The 20,475-nt window shown below is 39.8% G+C and overlaps 1 protein-coding gene across 1 annotated transcript; it reads left to right on the top strand.

Annotated features, from left to right (window-relative positions):
* Window positions 1-3,827: 3,827 nt before the first annotated feature.
* Window positions 3,828-19,938, top strand: mlpha (melanophilin a; the record flags this gene model as incomplete). The annotated part of the gene is made up of 15 exons (XM_079237031.1): window positions 3,828-3,937; window positions 9,650-9,871; window positions 11,114-11,226; window positions 12,562-12,606; window positions 13,033-13,091; window positions 13,218-13,307; window positions 13,469-13,571; window positions 16,076-16,269; window positions 16,365-16,442; window positions 16,541-16,741; window positions 17,386-17,556; window positions 18,412-18,570; window positions 18,834-18,890; window positions 19,076-19,118; window positions 19,200-19,938. The coding sequence occupies 15 exons, from the start codon at window positions 3,828-3,830 to the stop codon at window positions 19,238-19,240; spliced, it is 1,686 nt and encodes a 561-aa protein (XP_079093157.1). The 3' UTR covers window positions 19,241-19,938.
* Window positions 19,939-20,475: the final 537 nt, after the last annotated feature.

The raw sequence follows: 20,475 nt of genomic DNA, 5'->3' as shown, positions 1-20,475 counted from the left end.
GTTAACATGTAAACACTCCAACATGTTAACATTCCAACATGTAAACATGTAAACATTCCAACATGCAAACATTCCAACATTCCAACATGTAAACACTCCAACATGTTAACATTCCAACATGTTAACATGTAAACATTCCAACATGCAAACATTCCAACATTCCAACATGTTAACATGTAAACATTCCAACATGTTAACATGTAAACACTCCAACATGTAAACATTCCAACATGTCAACATGTAAACATTCCAACATGTTTACATGTTAACATGTATACATTCCAACATGTTAACATGTAAACATTCCAACATGTTAACATGTAAACATTCCAACATTCCAACATGTTAACATGTAAACATTCCAACATGTTAATATGTAAACATTCCAACATGTAAACATTCCAACATGTAAACATTCCAACGTGTTAACATGTAAACATTCCAACATGTCAATATTCCAACATTCCAACATGTTAACATGTAAACATTCCAACATTCCAACATGTTAACATGTAAACATTCCAACATGTTAATATGTAAACATTCCAACATGTCAATATTCCAACATTCCAACATGTAAACATTCCAACATGTAAACATTCCAACGTGTTAACATGTAAACATTCCAACATGTCAACATGTAAACATTCCAACATGTTAACATGTAAACATTCCAACATTCCAACATGTTAACATGTAAACATTCCAACATGTTAACATGTAAACACTCCAACATGTAAACATTCCAACATGTCAACATGTAAACATTCCAACATGCAAACATTCCAACATTCCAACATGTTAACATGTAAACATTCCAACATGTTAACATGTAAACACTCCAACATGTAAACATTCCAACATGTCAACATGTAAACATTCCAACATGTTTACATGTTAACATGTATACATTCCAACATGTTAACATGTAAACATTCCAACATGTTAACATGTAAACATTCCAACATGTTAATATGTAAACATTCCAACATGTAAACATTCCAACATTCCAACATGTTAACATGTAAACATTCCAACATGTTAATATGTAAACATTCCAACATGTAAACATTCCAACATGTAAACATTCCAACGTGTTAACATGTAAACATTCCAACATGTCAATATTCCAACATTCCAACATGTTAACATGTAAACATTCCAACATTCCAACATGTTAACATGTAAACATTCCAACATGTTAATATGTAAACATTCCAACATGTCAATATTCCAACATTCCAACATGTAAACATTCCAACATGTAAACATTCCAACGTGTTAACATGTAAACATTCCAACATGTCAACATGTAAACATTCCAACATGTTAACATGTAAACATTCCAACATTCCAACATGTTAACATGTAAACATTCCAACATGTTAACATGTAAACACTCCAACATGTAAACATTCCAACATGTCAACATGTAAACATTCCAACATGCAAACATTCCAACATTCCAACATGTTAACATGTAAACATTCCAACATGTTAACATGTAAACACTCCAACATGTAAACATTCCAACATGTCAACATGTAAACATTCCAACATGTTTACATGTTAACATGTATACATTCCAACATGTTAACATGTAAACATTCCAACATGTTAACATGTAAACATTCCAACATTCCAACATGTTAACATGTAAACATTCCAACATGTTAATATGTAAACATTCCAACATGTAAACATTCCAACATGTAAACATTCCAACGTGTTAACATGTAAACATTCCAACATGTCAATATTCCAACATTCCAACATGTTAACATGTAAACATTCCAACATTCCAACATGTTAACATGTAAACATTCCAACATGTTAATATGTAAACATTCCAACATGTCAATATTCCAACATTCCAACATGTAAACATTCCAACATGTAAACATTCCAACGTGTTAACATGTAAACATTCCAACATGTCAACATGTAAACATTCCAACATGTTAACATGTAAACATTCCAACATTCCAACATGTTAACATGTAAACATTCCAACATGTCAACATGTAAACATTCCAACATGTTAACATGTAAACACTCCAACATGTTTACATGTTAACATGTATACATTCCAACATGTTAACATGTAAACATGTCAACATGTAAACATTCCAACATGTTTACATGTTAACATGTATACATTCCAACATGTTAACATGTAAACATGTAAACATGTCAACATGTTAACATGTAAACATTCCAACATTCCAACATGTTAACATGTAAACATTCCAACATTCCAACATGTAACATCTTGTTAAAGTATCAATGGATCTTTCAAATAATGACTTTTTCTTGCAAAATAAAAACATCTTCCCTCCACATTTTATTAACATTATTACAATGTTTTTAATAAAATGCATTTTTATTGTCAAAATAAGACTATCTATTTTTTTTAAATGCATTTCTAAGTATTATGCTAAGGTTAAGGTTATTGTTACTTATATTCTGATGATAAATGTGTGGCCTCCAGCCGTGTTGCTGGTGTTGTCATGAGGACGTGTCATGTGATCAGCTGATTCTCCCTTTAACCTCAGAGCTCTCATCATTCCCAGCCTGAGCACACGGACGCACGGTGAGTTTATTCTTCTCCTCACATTCATTTAAAACATATTTTAGCCTGTTTTGTGTCTATGAAACAAAAAACAAAAATGGTTGTTTTTGTTTCATCTTTATTTCTTTTCTATTTGTTCTTTATTTGATATTTGTTATTTATTGTTTAATTTTCAAAATGTCAAAATTAAAACTTGTGCTATTTACTCATTATATGAATTCCAGCAGTAACTCATCTGTTGTGTTTCATTGAGCTGTTCCATATTTAGCATGGGGAGAAGAACATACGGCTTCGTTCTGAAGGTTTCACTTATTTGGTTTTGCAGATTTAAAGTTGAGTTCAGTCAGATATTCATGTTCAATAGACTAAATATCTGAGATGTTCTTTGTGTTCACATGAACTCATCAGCTGTTTCATGTGAAGTCATCAGGGTGTGGCACTGCTCTCAGTCCACCGCTAATGCAACAACACAGCAACACCTTTCCTACTCAACGGATTCATTTGAACTGGACAGTCAGTCAGAAACACTTTGATGAGACTTAAAGGTGTTTGGTACGTTTTATTGATTACTTAAAGCAACGAGGAGAGAGATCATGAAGTCATGGTTGAGTTCTGGTTCATCACGTCATCCTTTTATTTTATAAATGATGTCATAACACAGCAAAAGATTCAGTCTTCCTTTGAACTCGCTGTCGTTAGTCTTTATATATATATATATATATATATATATATATATATATATATATATATATATTTACCTGATCATCTAGTGGCTCACATGGTGTAGAACCCGGTGGCCTTCAGGGGTCATAAGGTTCTACTGGAGGGTTTGGTTTGTCCGCTCTGGGCTCCTGTAGAACCCGGTGGCCTTGGCGTCTCCCTGAAGAGGAGCTGCTCACTATGATCATAACCATATAGTCTGAGGTCATTACACAATAATGAAGACATGGTTGTGTAATAGATTCTCTGAAATGAACACACTGCTTCTTTAAGTCAGTACTACATTTTATTTCCTCATAAAAATATTGCTGATACGTTTTTCCTTGAAATATTGAGATTTTACCTGAAGATGTTCGGCAGTTATTTCTTAATAATTTGCATTTTTCCTCCCAAAATATTACTGACATGTAAACATAAAATAGTGAAGACCAACAACAGAACCCTGAGCAACTCCACGAGTCACTTCCGTCAATGCATGATATCATATATATATGATTATGAAGCATCACTGATGACGTCATCTGGTTCCAGCGTCATGGAGCGTAAACTGGATCTGTCTCGTCTGACAGACGAAGAGGCCAAACACGTCTGGGATGTGATCCAACGAGACTTCAACCTGCGGAAGAACGAAGAGGAGCGGCTCGGGTAAGAACCCTCTGCCTTATGTTTACCATATTTAATATGTCGCTTTATCATGTTCACACTTCTCTTTAAGTTCTCTCATCGTCATCGTCTCAGTGTAGATCTAACGTCTGGGCTTCTACACGAGTTACAGATATCAATACCTTGCAATATATATTTTACATATATAATATATCTATAAGTATATTGAGTACAGAGTGTTGTGGAGCGCCGGGTCCTCGTGAGGTCTGGAGGAATGTGAGCGTGAAAGCCTCGTTGTTGCCGCAGCGATCACAACGTGGTCACACGGCAGACGCTCACAGAGAGCCCTGTGTTCCACAGCAGAGACTGCAACTCCCATCAGCCCCGTGGGCAAGCAGAGGCTCGGTCAGGGAGGAAACAGACTTTCCTGTTGTTCTCACCGGAGTCCGGAGATCCTTTAAAACATTACTGAGCTCGACAGACGTCTCTCTCCTGGGAAACCGGTACTTCTGATCTCAGTCACAGCGATCCGTTACGACTCAGAAACAAGGAGCGTCTTCTCCTGGAGCTCTGAAAGGATCCACTGGGAAGATCACACCGAACCTTCCAAGACCCCACACTTCATCTGACTCCACTGTTCTGTATCAAAGTGACAAACGTTATCTCTCTTATGACCTCCATCATGTTGACAGTTACATGTAAATACACTGTAGTTATAGTGGTAGAGGTACTGTAGTTATAGTGGTATAAGTACTGTAGTTATAGTGGTAGAGGTACTGTAGTTATAGTGGTATAAGTACTGTAGTTATAGTGGTATAAGTACTGTAGTTATAGTGGTATAAGTACTGTAGTTATAGTGGTAGAGGTACTGTAGTTATAGTGGTATAAGTACTGTAGTTATAGTGGTAGAGGTACTGTAGTTATTGTAGGTGATACTTCCTGTTAATACATCATGGTGATACTTCCTGTTACACATCATGGTGATACTTCCTGTTGTTACACATCATAGTGATACTTCCTGTTGTTACATCATGGTGATACTTCTTGTTGTTACACATCATAGTGATACTTCCTGTTATTACACATCATAGTGATACTTCCTGTTGTTACATCATGGTGATACTTCCTGTTGTTACATCATGGTGATACTTCCTGTTGTTACACATCATAGTGATACTTCCTGTTGTTACATCATGGTGATACTTCCTGTTGTTACACATCATAGTGATACTTCCTGTTGTTACATCATGCTGATACTTCCTGTTGTTACATCATGGTGATACTTCCTGTTGTTACACATCATAGTGATACTTCCTGTTATTACACATCATAGTGATACTTCCTGTTGTTACACATCATAGTGATACTTCCTGTTGTTACATCATGGTGATACTTCCTGTTGTTACATCATGATGATACTTCCTGTTGTTACATCATGGTGATACTTCCTGTTGTTACATCATGGTGATACTTCCTGTTGTTACATCATAGTGATACTTCCTGTTGTTACATCATGGTGATACTTCCTGTTGTTACATCATGGTGATACTTCCTGTTGTTACATCATGGTGATACTTCCTGTTGTTACATCATAGTGATACTTCCTGTTGTTACATCATGGTGATACTTCCTGTTGTTACATCATGGTGATACTTCCTGTTGTTACACATCATAGTGATACTTCCTGTTGTTACACATCATAGTGATACTTCCTGTTACACATCATGGTGATACTTCCTGTTGTTACATCATGGTGATACTTCCTGTTGTTACATCATGATGATACTTCCTGTTGTTACATCATGGTGATACTTCCTGTTGTTACATCATGCTGATACTTCCTGTTGTTACATCATGGTGATACTTCCTGTTGTTACACATCATAGTGATACTTCCTGTTGTCACATCATAGTGATACTTCCTGTTGTTACATCATGCTGATACTTCCTGTTGTTACATCATGGTGATACTTCCTGTTGTTACACATCATAGTGATACTTCCTGTTATTACACATCATAGTGATACTTCCTGTTGTTACACATCATAGTGATACTTCCTGTTGTTACATCATGGTGATACTTCCTGTTGTTACATCATGATGATACTTCCTGTTGTTACATCATGGTGATACTTCCTGTTGTTACATCATGGTGATACTTCCTGTTGTTACATCATAGTGATACTTCCTGTTGTTACATCATGGTGATACTTCCTGTTGTTACATCATGGTGATACTTCCTGTTGTTACATCATGGTGATACTTCCTGTTGTTACATCATAGTGATACTTCCTGTTGTTACATCATGGTGATACTTCCTGTTGTTACATCATGGTGATACTTCCTGTTGTTACACATCATAGTGATACTTCCTGTTGTTACACATCATAGTGATACTTCCTGTTACACATCATGGTGATACTTCCTGTTGTTACATCATGGTGATACTTCCTGTTGTTACATCATGATGATACTTCCTGTTGTTACATCATGGTGATACTTCCTGTTGTTACACATCATGGCGATACTTCCTGTTGTTACATCATGGTGGTACTTCCTGTTGTTACACATCATAGTGATACTTCCTGTTGTTACACATCATGGTGATACTTCCTGTTGTTACATCATGGTGATACTTCCTGTTGTTACACATCATAGTGATACTTCCTGTTGTTACACATCATGGTGATACTTCCTGTTGTTACATCATGGTGATACTTCGTGTTGTTACACATCATAGTGATACTTCCTGTTGTTACATCATGCTGATACTTCCTGTTGTTACATCATGGTGATACTTCCTGTTGTTACACATCATAGTGATACTTCCTGTTGTTACATCATGGTGATACTTCCTGTTACACATCATGGTGATACTTCCTGTTGTTACACATCATAGTGATACTTCCTGTTGTTACATCATGGTGATACTTCCTGTTGTTACATCATGGTGATACTTCCTGTTGTTACATCATGGTGATACTTCCTGTTGCACATCATGGTGATACTTCCTGTTGTTACACATCATAGTGATGCTTCCTGTTACACATCATGGTGATACTTCCTGTTGTTACATCATGGTGATACTTCCTGTTGTTACATCATGATGATACTTCCTGTTGTTACATCATGGTGATACTTCCTGTTGTTACATCATGGTGATACTTCCTGTTGTTACATCATAGTGATACTTCCTGTTGTTACATCATGGTGATGCTTCCTGTTGTTACATCATGGTGATACTTCCTGTTATTACATCATGGTGGTACTTCCTGTTGTTACACATCATAGTGATACTTCCTGTTGTTACACATCATGGTGATACTTCCTGTTGTTACATCATGGTGATACTTCCTGTTGTTACATCATGGTGATACTTTCTGTTGTTACATCATGGTGATACTTCCTGTTGTTACACATCATAGTGATACTTCCTGTTGTTACATCATGGTGATACTTCCTGTTGTTGCATCATGGTGATACTTCCTGTTGTTACACATCATAGTGATACTTCCTGTTGCTACACATCATAGTGATACTTCCTGTTGTTACACATCATAGTGATACTTCCTGTTACACATCATAGTGATACTTCCTGTTGTTACACATCATAGTGATACTTCCCGTTGTTACATCATGGTGATGCTTCCTGTTGTTACACATCATGGTGATACTTCCTGTTGTTACATCATGGTGATACTTCCTGTTGTTACATCATGGTGATACTTCCTGTTGTTACACATCATAGTGATACTTCCTGTTGTTACATCATGGTGATACTTCCTGTTGTTACACATCATAGTGATACTTCCTGTTGTTGCATCATGGTGATACTTCCTGTTACACATCATGGTGATACTTCCTGTTGTTACATCATGGTGATACTTCCTGTTGTTACATCATGGTGATACTTGCTGTTGTTACACATCATAGTGATACTTCCTGTTGTTACATCATGGTGATACTTCCTGTTGTTACACATCATAGTGATACTTCCTGTTGTTGCATCATGGTGATACTTCCTGTTACACATCATGGTGATACTTCCTGTTGTTACATCATGGTGATCCTTCCTGTTGTTACATCATGGTGATACTTGCTGTTGTTACACATCATAGTAATACTTCCTGTTGTTACATCATGGTGATACTTCCTGTTGTTACATCATGGTGATACTTCCTGTTGCACATCGTGGTGATACTTCCTGTTGTTACACATCATAGTGATACTTCCTGTTACACATCATGGTGATACTTCCTGCTGTTACATCATGGTGATACTTCCTGTTGTTACACATCATAGTGATACTTCCTGTTGTTACATCATGGTGATACTTCCTGTTGTTACATCATATTGATACTTCCTGTTGTTACACATTATAGTGATACTTGCTGTTGTTACATCATGGTGATACTTCCTGTTGTTACACATTATAGTGATACTTCCTGTTGTTATATCATGGTGATACTTCCTGTTGTTACATCATGGTGATACTTCCTGTTGTTACATCATGGTGATACTTCCTGTTGTTACATCATGGTGATACTTCCTGTTGTTACATCATGGTGATACTTCCTCTTGTTACATCATGGTGATACTTCCTGTTGTTACATCATGGTGATACTTCCTGTTGTTACATCATGGTGATACTTCCTGTTGTTACATCATGGTGATACTTCCTGTTGTTACATCATGGTGATACTTCCTCTTGTTACATCATGGTGATACTTCCTGTTGTTACATCATGGTGATACTTCCTGTTGTTACATCATGGTGATACTTCCTGTTGTTACATCATGGTGATACTTCCTGTTGCACATCGTGGTGATACTTCCTGTTGTTACACATCATAGTGATACTTCCTGTTACACATCATGGTGATACTTCCTGCTGTTACATCATGGTGATACTTCCTGTTGTTACACATCATAGTGATACTTCCTGTTGTTACATCATGGTGATACTTCCTGTTGTTACATCATGGTGATACTTCCTGTTGTTACACATCATAGTGATACTTCCTGTTGTTACATCATGGTGATACTTCCTGTTGTTACATCATGGTGATACTTCCTGTTGTTACATCATGGTGATACTTCCTGTTGTTACATCATGGTGATACTTCCTGTTGTTACACATCATGGTGATACTTCCTGTTGTTACATCATGGTGATACTTCCTGTTGTTACATCATGGTGATACTTCCTGTTGTTACATCATGGTGATACTTCCTGTTGCACATCGTGGTGATACTTCCTGTTGTTACACATCATAGTGATACTTCCTGTTACACATCATGGTGATACTTCCTGCTGTTACATCATGGTGATACTTCCTGTTGTTACACATCATAGTGATACTTCCTGTTGTTACATCATGGTGATACTTCCTGTTGTTACATCATATTGATACTTCCTGTTGTTACACATCATAGTGATACTTCCTGTTGTTACATCATGGTGATACTTCCTGTTGTTACATCATGGTGATACTTCCTGTTGTTACATCATGGTGATACTTCCTCTTGTTACATCATGGTGATACTTCCTGTTGTTACATCATGGTGATACTTCCTGTTGTTACATCATGGTGATACATCCTGTTGTTACATCATGGTGATACTTCCTGTTGTTACATCATGGTGATACTTCCTCTTGTTACATCATGGTGATACTTCCTGTTGTTACATCATGGTGATACTTCCTGTTGTTACATCATGGTAGCTCTTCCTCTGTCTCCTCTCTGGCTGTCTCAGTGATTTGAAGACTAAGATCGAGAAGGAGGACACGAAGCGAGAGCTGCTGGGTTCTCAGAGTCAGCTGTCCGAGTCTCACTGCATCCGCTGCCTGCAGCCCTTTAAGTTCCTGGTCAACAGTAAACGTCAGTGTCTGGACTGCCACATGTTCACCTGCAAGTCCTGCAGCCGCTACAACAAGAAGGAGCACGGCTGGGTGTGCGACAACTGCCGCATGACCAGGTGAGCCGCGCAGACAGGTAGTGATGCACTCATGGCACCGTGACGCTGGGGCTGTCTATTAATGAAGAATTAGCTGTGATAATGAAGTATTTACATGTACAAATGCAGTATTTACATGTACAAATGCAGTATTTACATGTACTAATGCAGTATTTACATGTACTAATGAAGTATTTACATGTACTAATGCAGTATTTACATGTACTAATGAAGTATTTACATGTACTAATGAAGTGTGTGCGTGTACTAATGCAGTATTTACATGTACTAATGCAGTATTTACATGTACTAATGAAGTGTGTGCGTGTACTAATGAAGTATTTACATGTACTAATGAAGTATTTACATGTACTAATGCAGTATTTACGCGTACTAATGCAGTATTTACATGTACTAATGAAGTGTGTGCGTATACTAATGAAGTATTTACATGTACTAATGAAGTATTTACATGTACTAATGAAGTATTTACATGTACAAATGCAGTATTTACATGTACTAATGCAGTATTTACATGTACTAATGAAGTATTTACATGTACTAATGCAGTATTTACATGTACTAATGAAGTATTTACATGTACTAATGAAGTGTGTGCGTGTACTAATGAAGTATTTACATGTACTAATGAAGTATTTACATGTACTAATGCAGTATTTACGCGTACTAATGCAGTATTTACATGTACTAATGAAGTGTGTGCGTATACTAATGAAGTATTTACATGTACTAATGAAGTATTTACATGTACTAATGAAGTATTTACATGTACTAATGAAGTGTGTGCGTATACTAATGAAGTATTTACATGTACTAATGAAGTATTTACATGTACTAATGAAGTATTTACATGTACTAATGCAGTATGTGCGTGTACTAATGCAGTATGTGCGTGTACTAATGCAGTATTTACATGTACTAATGCAGTATTTACATGTACTAATGCAGTATTTACATGTACTAATGAAGTGTGTGCGTGTACTAATGAAGTATTTACATGTACTAATGAAGTATTTACATGTACTAATGCAGTATTTACGCGTACTAATGCAGTATTTACATGTACTAATGAAGTGTGTGCGTGTACTAATGAAGTATTTACATGTACTAATGAAGTATTTACATGTACTAATGAAGTATTTACATGTACTAATGCAGTATTTACGCATACTAATGCAGTACTTACGTGTACTAATGCAGTATTTACGTGTACTAATGCAGTACTTACGTGTACTCCTGCAGGGTGCTGAAGATCGGGACCGTGGGTTGGTACCACGACAACGTCAGGAATCGCTTCAAGCGCTTCGGCAGCGCAAAGGTGATGAGGTCGCTGTACAAGAGGCTGAACGGAGACGGTGAGTGATGTCATAGTTAGAAGGTGATGAGGTCGCTGTACAAGAGGCTGAACGGAGACGGTGAGTGATGTCATAGTTAGAAGGTGATGAGGTCGCTGTACAAGAGGCTGAACGGAGACGGTGAGTGATGTCATAGTTAGAGGGTGATGAGGTCGCTGTACAAGAGGCTGAACGGAGACGGTGAGTGATGTCATAGTTAGAAGGTGATGAGGTCGCTGTACAAGAGGCTGAACGGAGACGGTGAGTGATGTCATAGTTAGAAGGTGATGAGGTCGCTGTACAAGAGGCTGAACGGAGACGGTGAGTGATGTCATAGTTAGAAGGTGATGAGGTCGCTGTACAAGAGGCTGAACGGAGACGGTGAGTGATGTCATAGTTAGAGACTGAGGTCACATGTGGTCAGCTGACAGTCAGCTGACGGGGTGACTGATCTCAGATCAGTCACACTGAGGCTTCTCCACACCAGCTGACTCCATTCCTCTTTAACTCCAGTTGAGCCTCAGACATTTAAAAAGAAAATGGTTTTCATCTCCATAATAAATACAGAATATCTCCTCAACCACAAGACTATTAGAATAATTACAAAAGGTTTAAGATACAGAAAACACTTGAGAGACCAGTTAAGAGGTTCATATAGCAGTATATGTGTTACTGGTTTATATATTATATGAGTTACTGGTTCATATATTATATGTGTTACTGGTTTATATATTATATGAGTTACTGGTTCATATATTATATGAGTTACTGGTTTATATATTATATGAGTTACTGGTTCATATATTATATGAGTTACTGGTTTATATAGTATATGAGCTACTGGTTTATATAGTATATGAGCTACTGGTTTATATAGTATATGAGCTACTGGTTTATATAGTATATGAGCTACTGGTTTATATATTATGTGTGTTACTGGTTTATTGGTTGATGAAAGAACACAGGAAAGAAAAGAAAAAAATGAAACATTATTCCAGGATGAATTTCCTCATTCAAATAAAATATGACTTTGTGTTAACATTATCTCTGCAAAGTTTGACTTTCATTAAGTGAAGTTCAATATTTTTTTAGTGCAATTAATAATTAGTAATTAATTTAGTGCACATTTCGTGAATTTGTATAAATAATATTTAATACCAAAAGATATTCAACCTAACATTTTTCAATGTTAAATAAGAAACAGCAGATATTCACTTGTTTATTATATATATATATATATATATATATATATATATATATATATATATATATATATATATATATATATATATATATTATATTATATTATGTCTGTTTACATATTGATGGATATGACCCTCTTGTGTTCCTCTCCAGCCGGTCGGGATGACGACACTCAGAGTATGCCGGATGTCCGCAGCAGTGAGTTGACATCCAGAAATATTACACACAGAATTATTAACAATACAGTCTTCACTTAATAAAAATAATAATAATAATAATAAGTACAATCTTAATAGGTTAAAAAACAGACACTTTTTCTTTCATTTTGATATTCATTTAGTATTTTAGAGACGAGTTATGAGAACCAGCTTGAAACTACCGACACATTTATTTCACTTGCATGTTAATATCTGCATGTATAAACACAGATGATAATATATATTAATAAGTATTGTATTTGTACCTGTAGATGTATATAAGTATTGTATTTGTACCTGTAGATGTGTATAAGTATTGTATTTGTACCTGTAGATGTGTATAAGTATTGTATTTGTACCTGTAAATGTATATAAGTATTGTATTTGTACCTGTAGATGTATATAAGTATTGTATTTGTACCTGTAGATGTGTATAACGGGATGGAGGACGACCACGGAGAAGCTGAGGTCCAGCGCTACAAAATGGTAACGTGGGACTAAAACTAAAAACCTTCTGAGTTTGAATCCGACGTGAAGCTGCAGCTTCTTCTTCTTCTTCTCCTCCTCCTCCTCCTCCTCCTCCTCCTCCTCCTCCTCTTCCTCCTCCTTCAGATGAGGAAGAGTAAACGTCTGCTCTCCGTTCATCCGCTGGACTTCGACCCTGAGGAATATTTCCCGTATTCACGCCGGCCGTCTATACAAGTATGACGACTAAATTTTAAATACACACACACACATATATATATATATATATATATATATATATATATATATATATATATATATATATATATATATATATATATACATAATATAGGAGGTCAGAGAGCTTCCAAGTGAATGAGACGTGTTTTGTGGATCAGATTCTGGAGGACCGAGGCTACAGGAACGAAGTGGACTACGACTTCAACCACCGAGCCAACCGCAGGAAGAGTCTGGACCGATACGCCATGAGACCTGGTACAAGTACACACAGTACACACAGTACACACAGAGTACACGTAGAAGTACACACCTGTGGTTAAGAGGGAAAGGCGAGGTGAAGCATGGGTGGGGTAAATACCTTCATATACCTGAGTGTGTTCACCTGGCTGTGTTCACCTGTGTGTGTGTGTGTGTGTGTGTGTGTGTGTGTGTGTGTGTGTGTGTGTGTGTGTGTGTGTGTGTGTGTGTATGTTCACCTGAGTGTGTTCACCTGTGTGTGTTCACTTGTGTGTGTGTGTGTTCACCTGAGTGTGTTCACCTGTGTGTGTGTGTTCACCTGTGTGTGTGTTCACCTGAGTGTGTTCACTTGTGTGTGTGTTCACCTGAGTGTGTTCACCTGTGTGTGTGTTCACGTGTCTGTGTGTGTGTGTGTGTTCACCTGTGTGTGTGTGTGTTCATCTGTGTGTGTGTGTTCACGTGTCTGTGTGTGTGTTCACCTGTGTGTGTGATCACCTGTGTGTGTTCACCTGTGTGTGTGTTCACCTGTGTGTGTTCACCTGTCTCTATCTACATGTCTGTGTGTGTGTTCACCTGTGTGTGTGTTCACCTGTGTGTGTTCACCTGTGTGTGTGTTCACCTGTGTGTGTGTGTTCACCTGTCTCTATATGCCTGTGTGTTCATCTGTGTGTGTGTTCACCTGTCTGTGTTCACCTGTCTGTGTTGGTGTTCACCTGTGTGTGTTCACCTGAGTGTGTGTGTTCACCTGAGTGTGTGTGTTCACCTGTGTGTGTGTTCACCTGTGTGTGTGTGTTCACCTGTCTGTGTTCACTTGTCTCTATATACCTGTGTGTGTTCACCTGTCTCTATCTACCTGTCTGTGTGTGTGTGTGTGTTCACCTGTCTGTGTTCACCTGTGTGTGTGTGTGAGTGTGTGTTCACCTGTCTCTATCTACCTGTCTCTGTGTGTGTGTTCACCTGTGTGTGTTCACCTGTATGTGTGTGTGTTCACCTGTGTGTGTGTGTGTTCACCTGTCTTTGTGTGTGTTCACCTGTGTGTGTGTGTGTTCACCTGAGTGTGTGTACCTGTGTGTGTGTGTTCACCTGTGTGTGTTCACTTGTGTGTGTGTGTGTGTGTGTGTTCACCTGTGTGTGTGTGTGTTCACCTGTGTGTGTGTGTGTTCACCTGTGTGTGTGTTCACCTGTGTGTGTGTGTGTTCACCTGAGTGTGTTCACCTGTGTGTGTGTGTTCACCTGTCTGTGTGTGTGTTCACCTGTGTGTGTGTGTGTTCACCTGAGTGTGTGTACCTGTGTGTGTGTGTTCACCTGTGTGTGTTCACTTGTGTGTGTGTGTGTGTGTGTTCACCTGTGTGTGTGTGTTCACCTGTGTGTGTGTGTGTTCACCTGTGTGTGTGTTCACCTGTGTGTGTGTGTTCACCTGAGTGTGTTCACCTGTGTGTGTGTGTTCACCTGTCTGTGTGTGTGTTCACCTGTGTGTGTTCACTTGTGTGTGTGTGTGTGTGTTCACCTGAGTGTGTTCACCTGTGTGTGTGTGTTCACCTGTGTGTGTGTTCACCTGAGTGTGTTCACTTGTGTGTGTGTGTGTTCACCTGTGTGTGTTCACCTGTGTGTGTGTGTGTTCACCTGTCTGTGTGTGTGTTCACCTGCGTGTGTTCACTTGTGTGTGTGTGTGTTCACCTGAGTGTGTTCACCTGTGTGTGTGTGTTCACCTGTGTGTGTGTGTTCACCTGAGTGTGTTCACTTGTGTGTGTGTGTGTTCACCTGAGTGTGTTCACCTGTGTGTGTGTTCACGTGTCTGTGTGTGTGTGTGTGTTCACCTGTGTGTGTGTGTTCATCTGTGTGTGTGTTCACGTGTCTGTGTGTGTGTTCACCTGTGTGTGTTCACCTGTCTCTATCTACATGTCTGTGTGTGTGTTCACCTGTGTGTGTTCACCTGTGTGTATGTTCACCTGTGTGTGTGTGTTCACCTGTCTCTCTCTATCTGTTTGTGTTCACCTGTATGTGTTCACCTGTCTCTATCTACCTGTCTGTGTGTGTGTTCACCTGTGTGTGTTCACCTGTCTGTGTTCACCTCTGTGTGTGTGTGTTCACCTGTCTCTATCTACCTGTGTGTGTTCACCTGTGTGTGTGTGTGTTCAACTGTATCTATATACCTGTGTGTGTGTTTACCTGTGTGTGTGTTCACCTATGTGTGTCCACCAGTCTGTCTTCACCTGTCTCTATATGTCTGTGTTCACCTGTGTATGTTCACCTGTGTGTGTTCACCTGTGTGTGTTCATCTGTGTGTGTTCATCTGTGTGTGTGTGGTCACCTGTGTGTGTTCACCTGTCTCTATATGCCTGTGTGTTCACTTGTGTGTGTGTTCATCTGTGTGTGTGTGTGTGTGTGTGTTCGCCTGTGTGTGTTCACCTGTCTCTATATACCTGCGTGTTCACCTGTGTGTGTCCACCTGTCTGTCTTCACCTGTCTCTATATGCCTGTGTGTTCACCTGTGTGTGTTCACCTGTGTGTGTTCACCTGTGTGTCAGATGACAACGGGGACAGCCGGATGGTCCGGGCTCGCTCTCTGTCTAAGATCAGCTCCTCGGTGGCCCGGCAGCAGTACCTGGACACCTCTGATGAGGACGAGTACCCCAGGTGCCCACCTGTGTACCTGCAGCCGCCCCACCGCCGCAGAAACAGCAGGGCCTCCTCCCAGGAGAACCTGGGCCAAGCCCCGCCCGTAAGGACAAGCAACCAATCACCGATCACTTGTGAACCACCTGGACCCTCATGGAACGTTGTGATCACCTGTCGCCTCTCCTTTGACTCCATCAGATGAATGAGCTGAACAAGCGCATGTCGGCCATCGAGAGTCTGCTGAACCGCCTGGAGGAGAAGATCACGCCGGACGAGGTGCGCCGGGTTCTAACGTCCACGAGGCTCCTCTCGAGTCGGCCATTTTCACGGGGTGTTCATCCATAACTCCATGTTCTCTGCTCGTGTTCCTGCAGCCGCCGTCCGGCCACAACGAGGAGGAGAAGCTGAGGAGGAAGCTGAGCGAGCTGGCGGGGAACCTGAGCGACAAGAATCCGTCGTCGGACGAGGAGGCCGGGAAGAAGTCCGCCGGTAAAAGTCTGGCCGGCGTCCGGGGCGCCCCGAAGGACAAAGAGCTGAGCTCATCCAGCGACGAGGCGCCCAGCGAGGCCCAGAAGGTAGGAGGGCGGTCCCGTCCAGGGGATGCACAAGAGGGATCCTGCAGAACCCTGCAGAACCCTGAGAACCCTGCAGGACCTGCAGGCTCCCAGGGTGCCCCTTGTGGCGCACGCTTCCACGGCTCAGCTTCTCCCCAACGAGACCTTTAGACGTCAGGTCAAAGTTCATCACGAATGAATGAGGGAAGTTTGTTGCCTGCAGACTGCATGAGTCCTCCTCGCTAACAGGCTGCCTCCCGCGTTAGCTACTAACCGTTCAGCAGGTTGTGGAAATGTGAAGGTCAGCAGCTACCTGCCGGGATCCGGACACCTGCAGCACGTCTTCTTCTGTGGTGTTCCACCGACCAGAGGCTCAAAGGACTCGTAGACTCTGACATCGCGTGAGAACAGGATCTAATATCTTATTATCATATTTATAAAACTAGACGCTCACCCAGGAGACCCCTGTTCATGTCCCCGTTGACCTATTGTAATACACGTGACGTTCTAAACCACGATCATGCGGTTCAGTGGTCTGGTTTCAGGAGCCGGGTCGTCTCTCTGACCTCTACACTGGTTGTTCGGGCGCGTCCGGGCAGGTAGCTGCTGCAGGATCCGGTGTTGTTGTGCAGCTGCTAACATCTCTCCCTCTACATGGCTTTCAGAGATCGACTGCTGCCGCCCTCTGTGACCTCACCACTGAGGTCCTGAGAACCATTAATGCCACAGAAAACGCAATGGTCGAGTACGGCCTCTCAGAGCCGGTCGACAGAGCCCACTTAGTAGGGACTGACGTTAAGCAGGCAGATGATGTGTTCAGGGAACTTGAGGAAAATGTAAGCTTCATCCGTGACCTGCACGTTGTCTCTCAACCTCTTTGTGTGTGAAGGTCCAGCTGAGCCCTCCCGCCCGTCTGAAGCATGAAGGAGACGTCTGGACTGGCTTTAACTCCCCGGCTGCTGTGTCTGTGTGTCACCACCAGGGCGGGGTATCTGAGCCGCATACTGGGAGCACTGGTCCCAGTGGGGCCAGACTGGGACCTCCTGAGTCTCCTGAGTCTCCTGGGACCTCCTGAGATTAAATATGATGCAACTATCTGACTAAATATGATACAACTATCTGATTAAATATGATACAACTATCGCATTAAATATGATACAACTATCTGATTAAATATGATACAAGTATATCATTAAATATGATACAACTATATTATTAAATATGATACAACTATCTCATTAAATATGATACAACTATCTGATTAAATATGATACAAGTATATCATTAAATATGATACAACTATCTGACTAAATATGATACAACTATCTGATTAAATATGATACAACTATCGCATTAAATATGATACAACTCTCTGATTAAATATGATACAACTATCTGATTAAATATGATACAAGTATATCATTAAATATGATACAACTATATTATTAAATATGATACAACTATCTCATTAAATATGATACAAGTATATCATTAAATATGATACAACTATCTGACCCCAGTCTGCTGTCAGTGATACCCGGCCCTGGACCCGGTCTGGATGTGTGCCGGCCCCCAGGTCTCAGGTGTGCCGGCCCCCAGGTCTGATGTGTGCCGGCCCCCAGGTCTCAGGTGTGCCGGCCCCCAGGTCTCAGGTGTGCCGGCCCCCAGGTCTCAGTGTGGTGTCCCTGTAGGTGTACATGGCGGCCGGTCAGTCCTACGCGTTGGAGACGAAGCTGCAGCGACTGGAGCGCAGCGCCAAGACTCGCTTTGGGGGGACGGACTCGGAGCTGTCGGAGCTGGAGGACGTGGTCACGCTGACGGCCGCCAGAGTCCAGAGCGCCGAGAGCGAGGTGGGACGCCTGGGCCCGGAAACACCGGTCTGATCCTTTATATATATAGATAAATATATATATATACTGTATATATATATATATATATATATATATATATATATATATATAATATGAATGTTATCACACCTTATGAGATACTCATAACGTGAATGAGACGCTTTATCTTCATCCTGTAATTATAAAAGTTGAGGCAAACGACCCTGATGCATTCTGGGACGTTATTATGGGATGTTATGATGACCCGTGTTTTCCTCCTGCAGGTGTCGGATATCGAGAGTAAGATCGCCGCTCTGAACGCTGCGGGATCAAAGAAGAAGGTTTGTTTTGATTTAACATAATTCATATTTACTCGTGACAAAAATAATGTTTCTCTTTTCTTTAAATGTAACTTTATTCTAAAAGTGAAGCCAGGTTTATTTCATTTGATTGAATAATTTTTCTTAATAATTGTAGAAAGTTTGAGATTTTATTCTTTTTAAAGATGTTTCCTTTAATTCAAAAGATTTCTGGATCTCAGAGGAAAAAAGCAACTCCAGAGTTCTCCAGTAAGTTTTCCATCACAAACAGAATCCTTATGAATAATTATATTTGATTAAAGTTATCACTGTTGTTGTTGTTGTTGACAGAGGGCAGCAACGGAGCGCAGTGGAAGTCAAACATGTACTGAACCTGGAACTCAAAGGCTGTTTCCTTTCTGGTTTATTGTTGTTTATTCTTCTGATAAATCATCAGAGTCAAGAAAACTCTCTGTTTCTGTTTTTCTGTTTAACACGAATTCACCATTCTGATTATTTAGATTATTATCTGTCAACATCATCTGAAACCAAAACGAAATGTCGTAAACGTTATGCTCTATTCAAACTGAAATAATATGTTTCATAATTACATGTAGTACTTCAAATATCTTGAAAAATACAGAAATCTGTGAAAATTGAAAATAACTTTTTGACAATATGAAATTATAAAAAATATTATAGAATTATAAGAAAATTAAATGATATGTCAGTAAGATAAACATAATGATTATAATTTGAATTATTTAAATAAATATTATTTTTGTTTATTTAAAATTCAGATATTTTACTATTTTTTTCATTTTTAAATCCTTTTATTTTTTGTCACCTTTGACCTTCCTTAGAATTATCAGCTGTTTATCAGATTACTTTCCATCTTTCCTGATCACGTCTACATCATCAAAAAACGTAGATTAATATAAACGTATTGTTGCTATAATGTGTTGAGTGATCAACTTTATTGTAAACTGTTATTATTGATCGTATCTGAAGTTTTGAAATATTGAATATTGAATGAAAATGTTTTGTTTGATTTGCTGATTACAAATTAAAGGAATAATGTATTGCTGATTAAAAGACTTTATGATCAATAATCTATGAGGATGATTTATTGATGACTTAAAAAAACGTGAGAAACAATAATTTAGATATTTTAGGTTTTGGAGTAATCGACAGCTTTTATTTTGACACAAAACTTCCGGTTAGTGTCTAAACGTGTGGAGCTTCATGGTTGAACATCCGGTATACACCCCACCATAATAAGAGTCCCGTCGCTCCTCTGTCACACTGCGGATTGTGGCGTCGGGATGCATTCAGGGACCGGTACCGGCCTTGTTTACTTCAGGGACCACGAGTTTAAACCGTCAGCGGCGGATTAACGACTTCACCGGCTGGTTTGTGCAACGTGACCGATGGCAACGGGCAACTACGGCGGCAACAACAACAACCGGTGGCTTTGCTTGTTTTCGTTCTTCTCCGGTTGTTCCGGTTGAGGCGGCTCGGCCCGCCGCCGCTCCGCAGTCCTCTGCCGCCGGGCCGCGCCAACACGCCGCGTCAGACCCGCGCTAACGCCGCTGCTCTGTGCGGGGAAACGCGTCGTGGTCTCGGA

This window comes from Taurulus bubalis, assembly GCF_910589615.1.
Source record: "Taurulus bubalis genome assembly, chromosome: 21".
NCBI classification, from domain to species: Eukaryota; Metazoa; Chordata; class Actinopteri; order Perciformes; family Cottidae; genus Taurulus; species Taurulus bubalis.
Note: the sequence above shows the minus strand (reverse complement) of the source record. Positions and strands in the feature narration are given on the sequence as shown.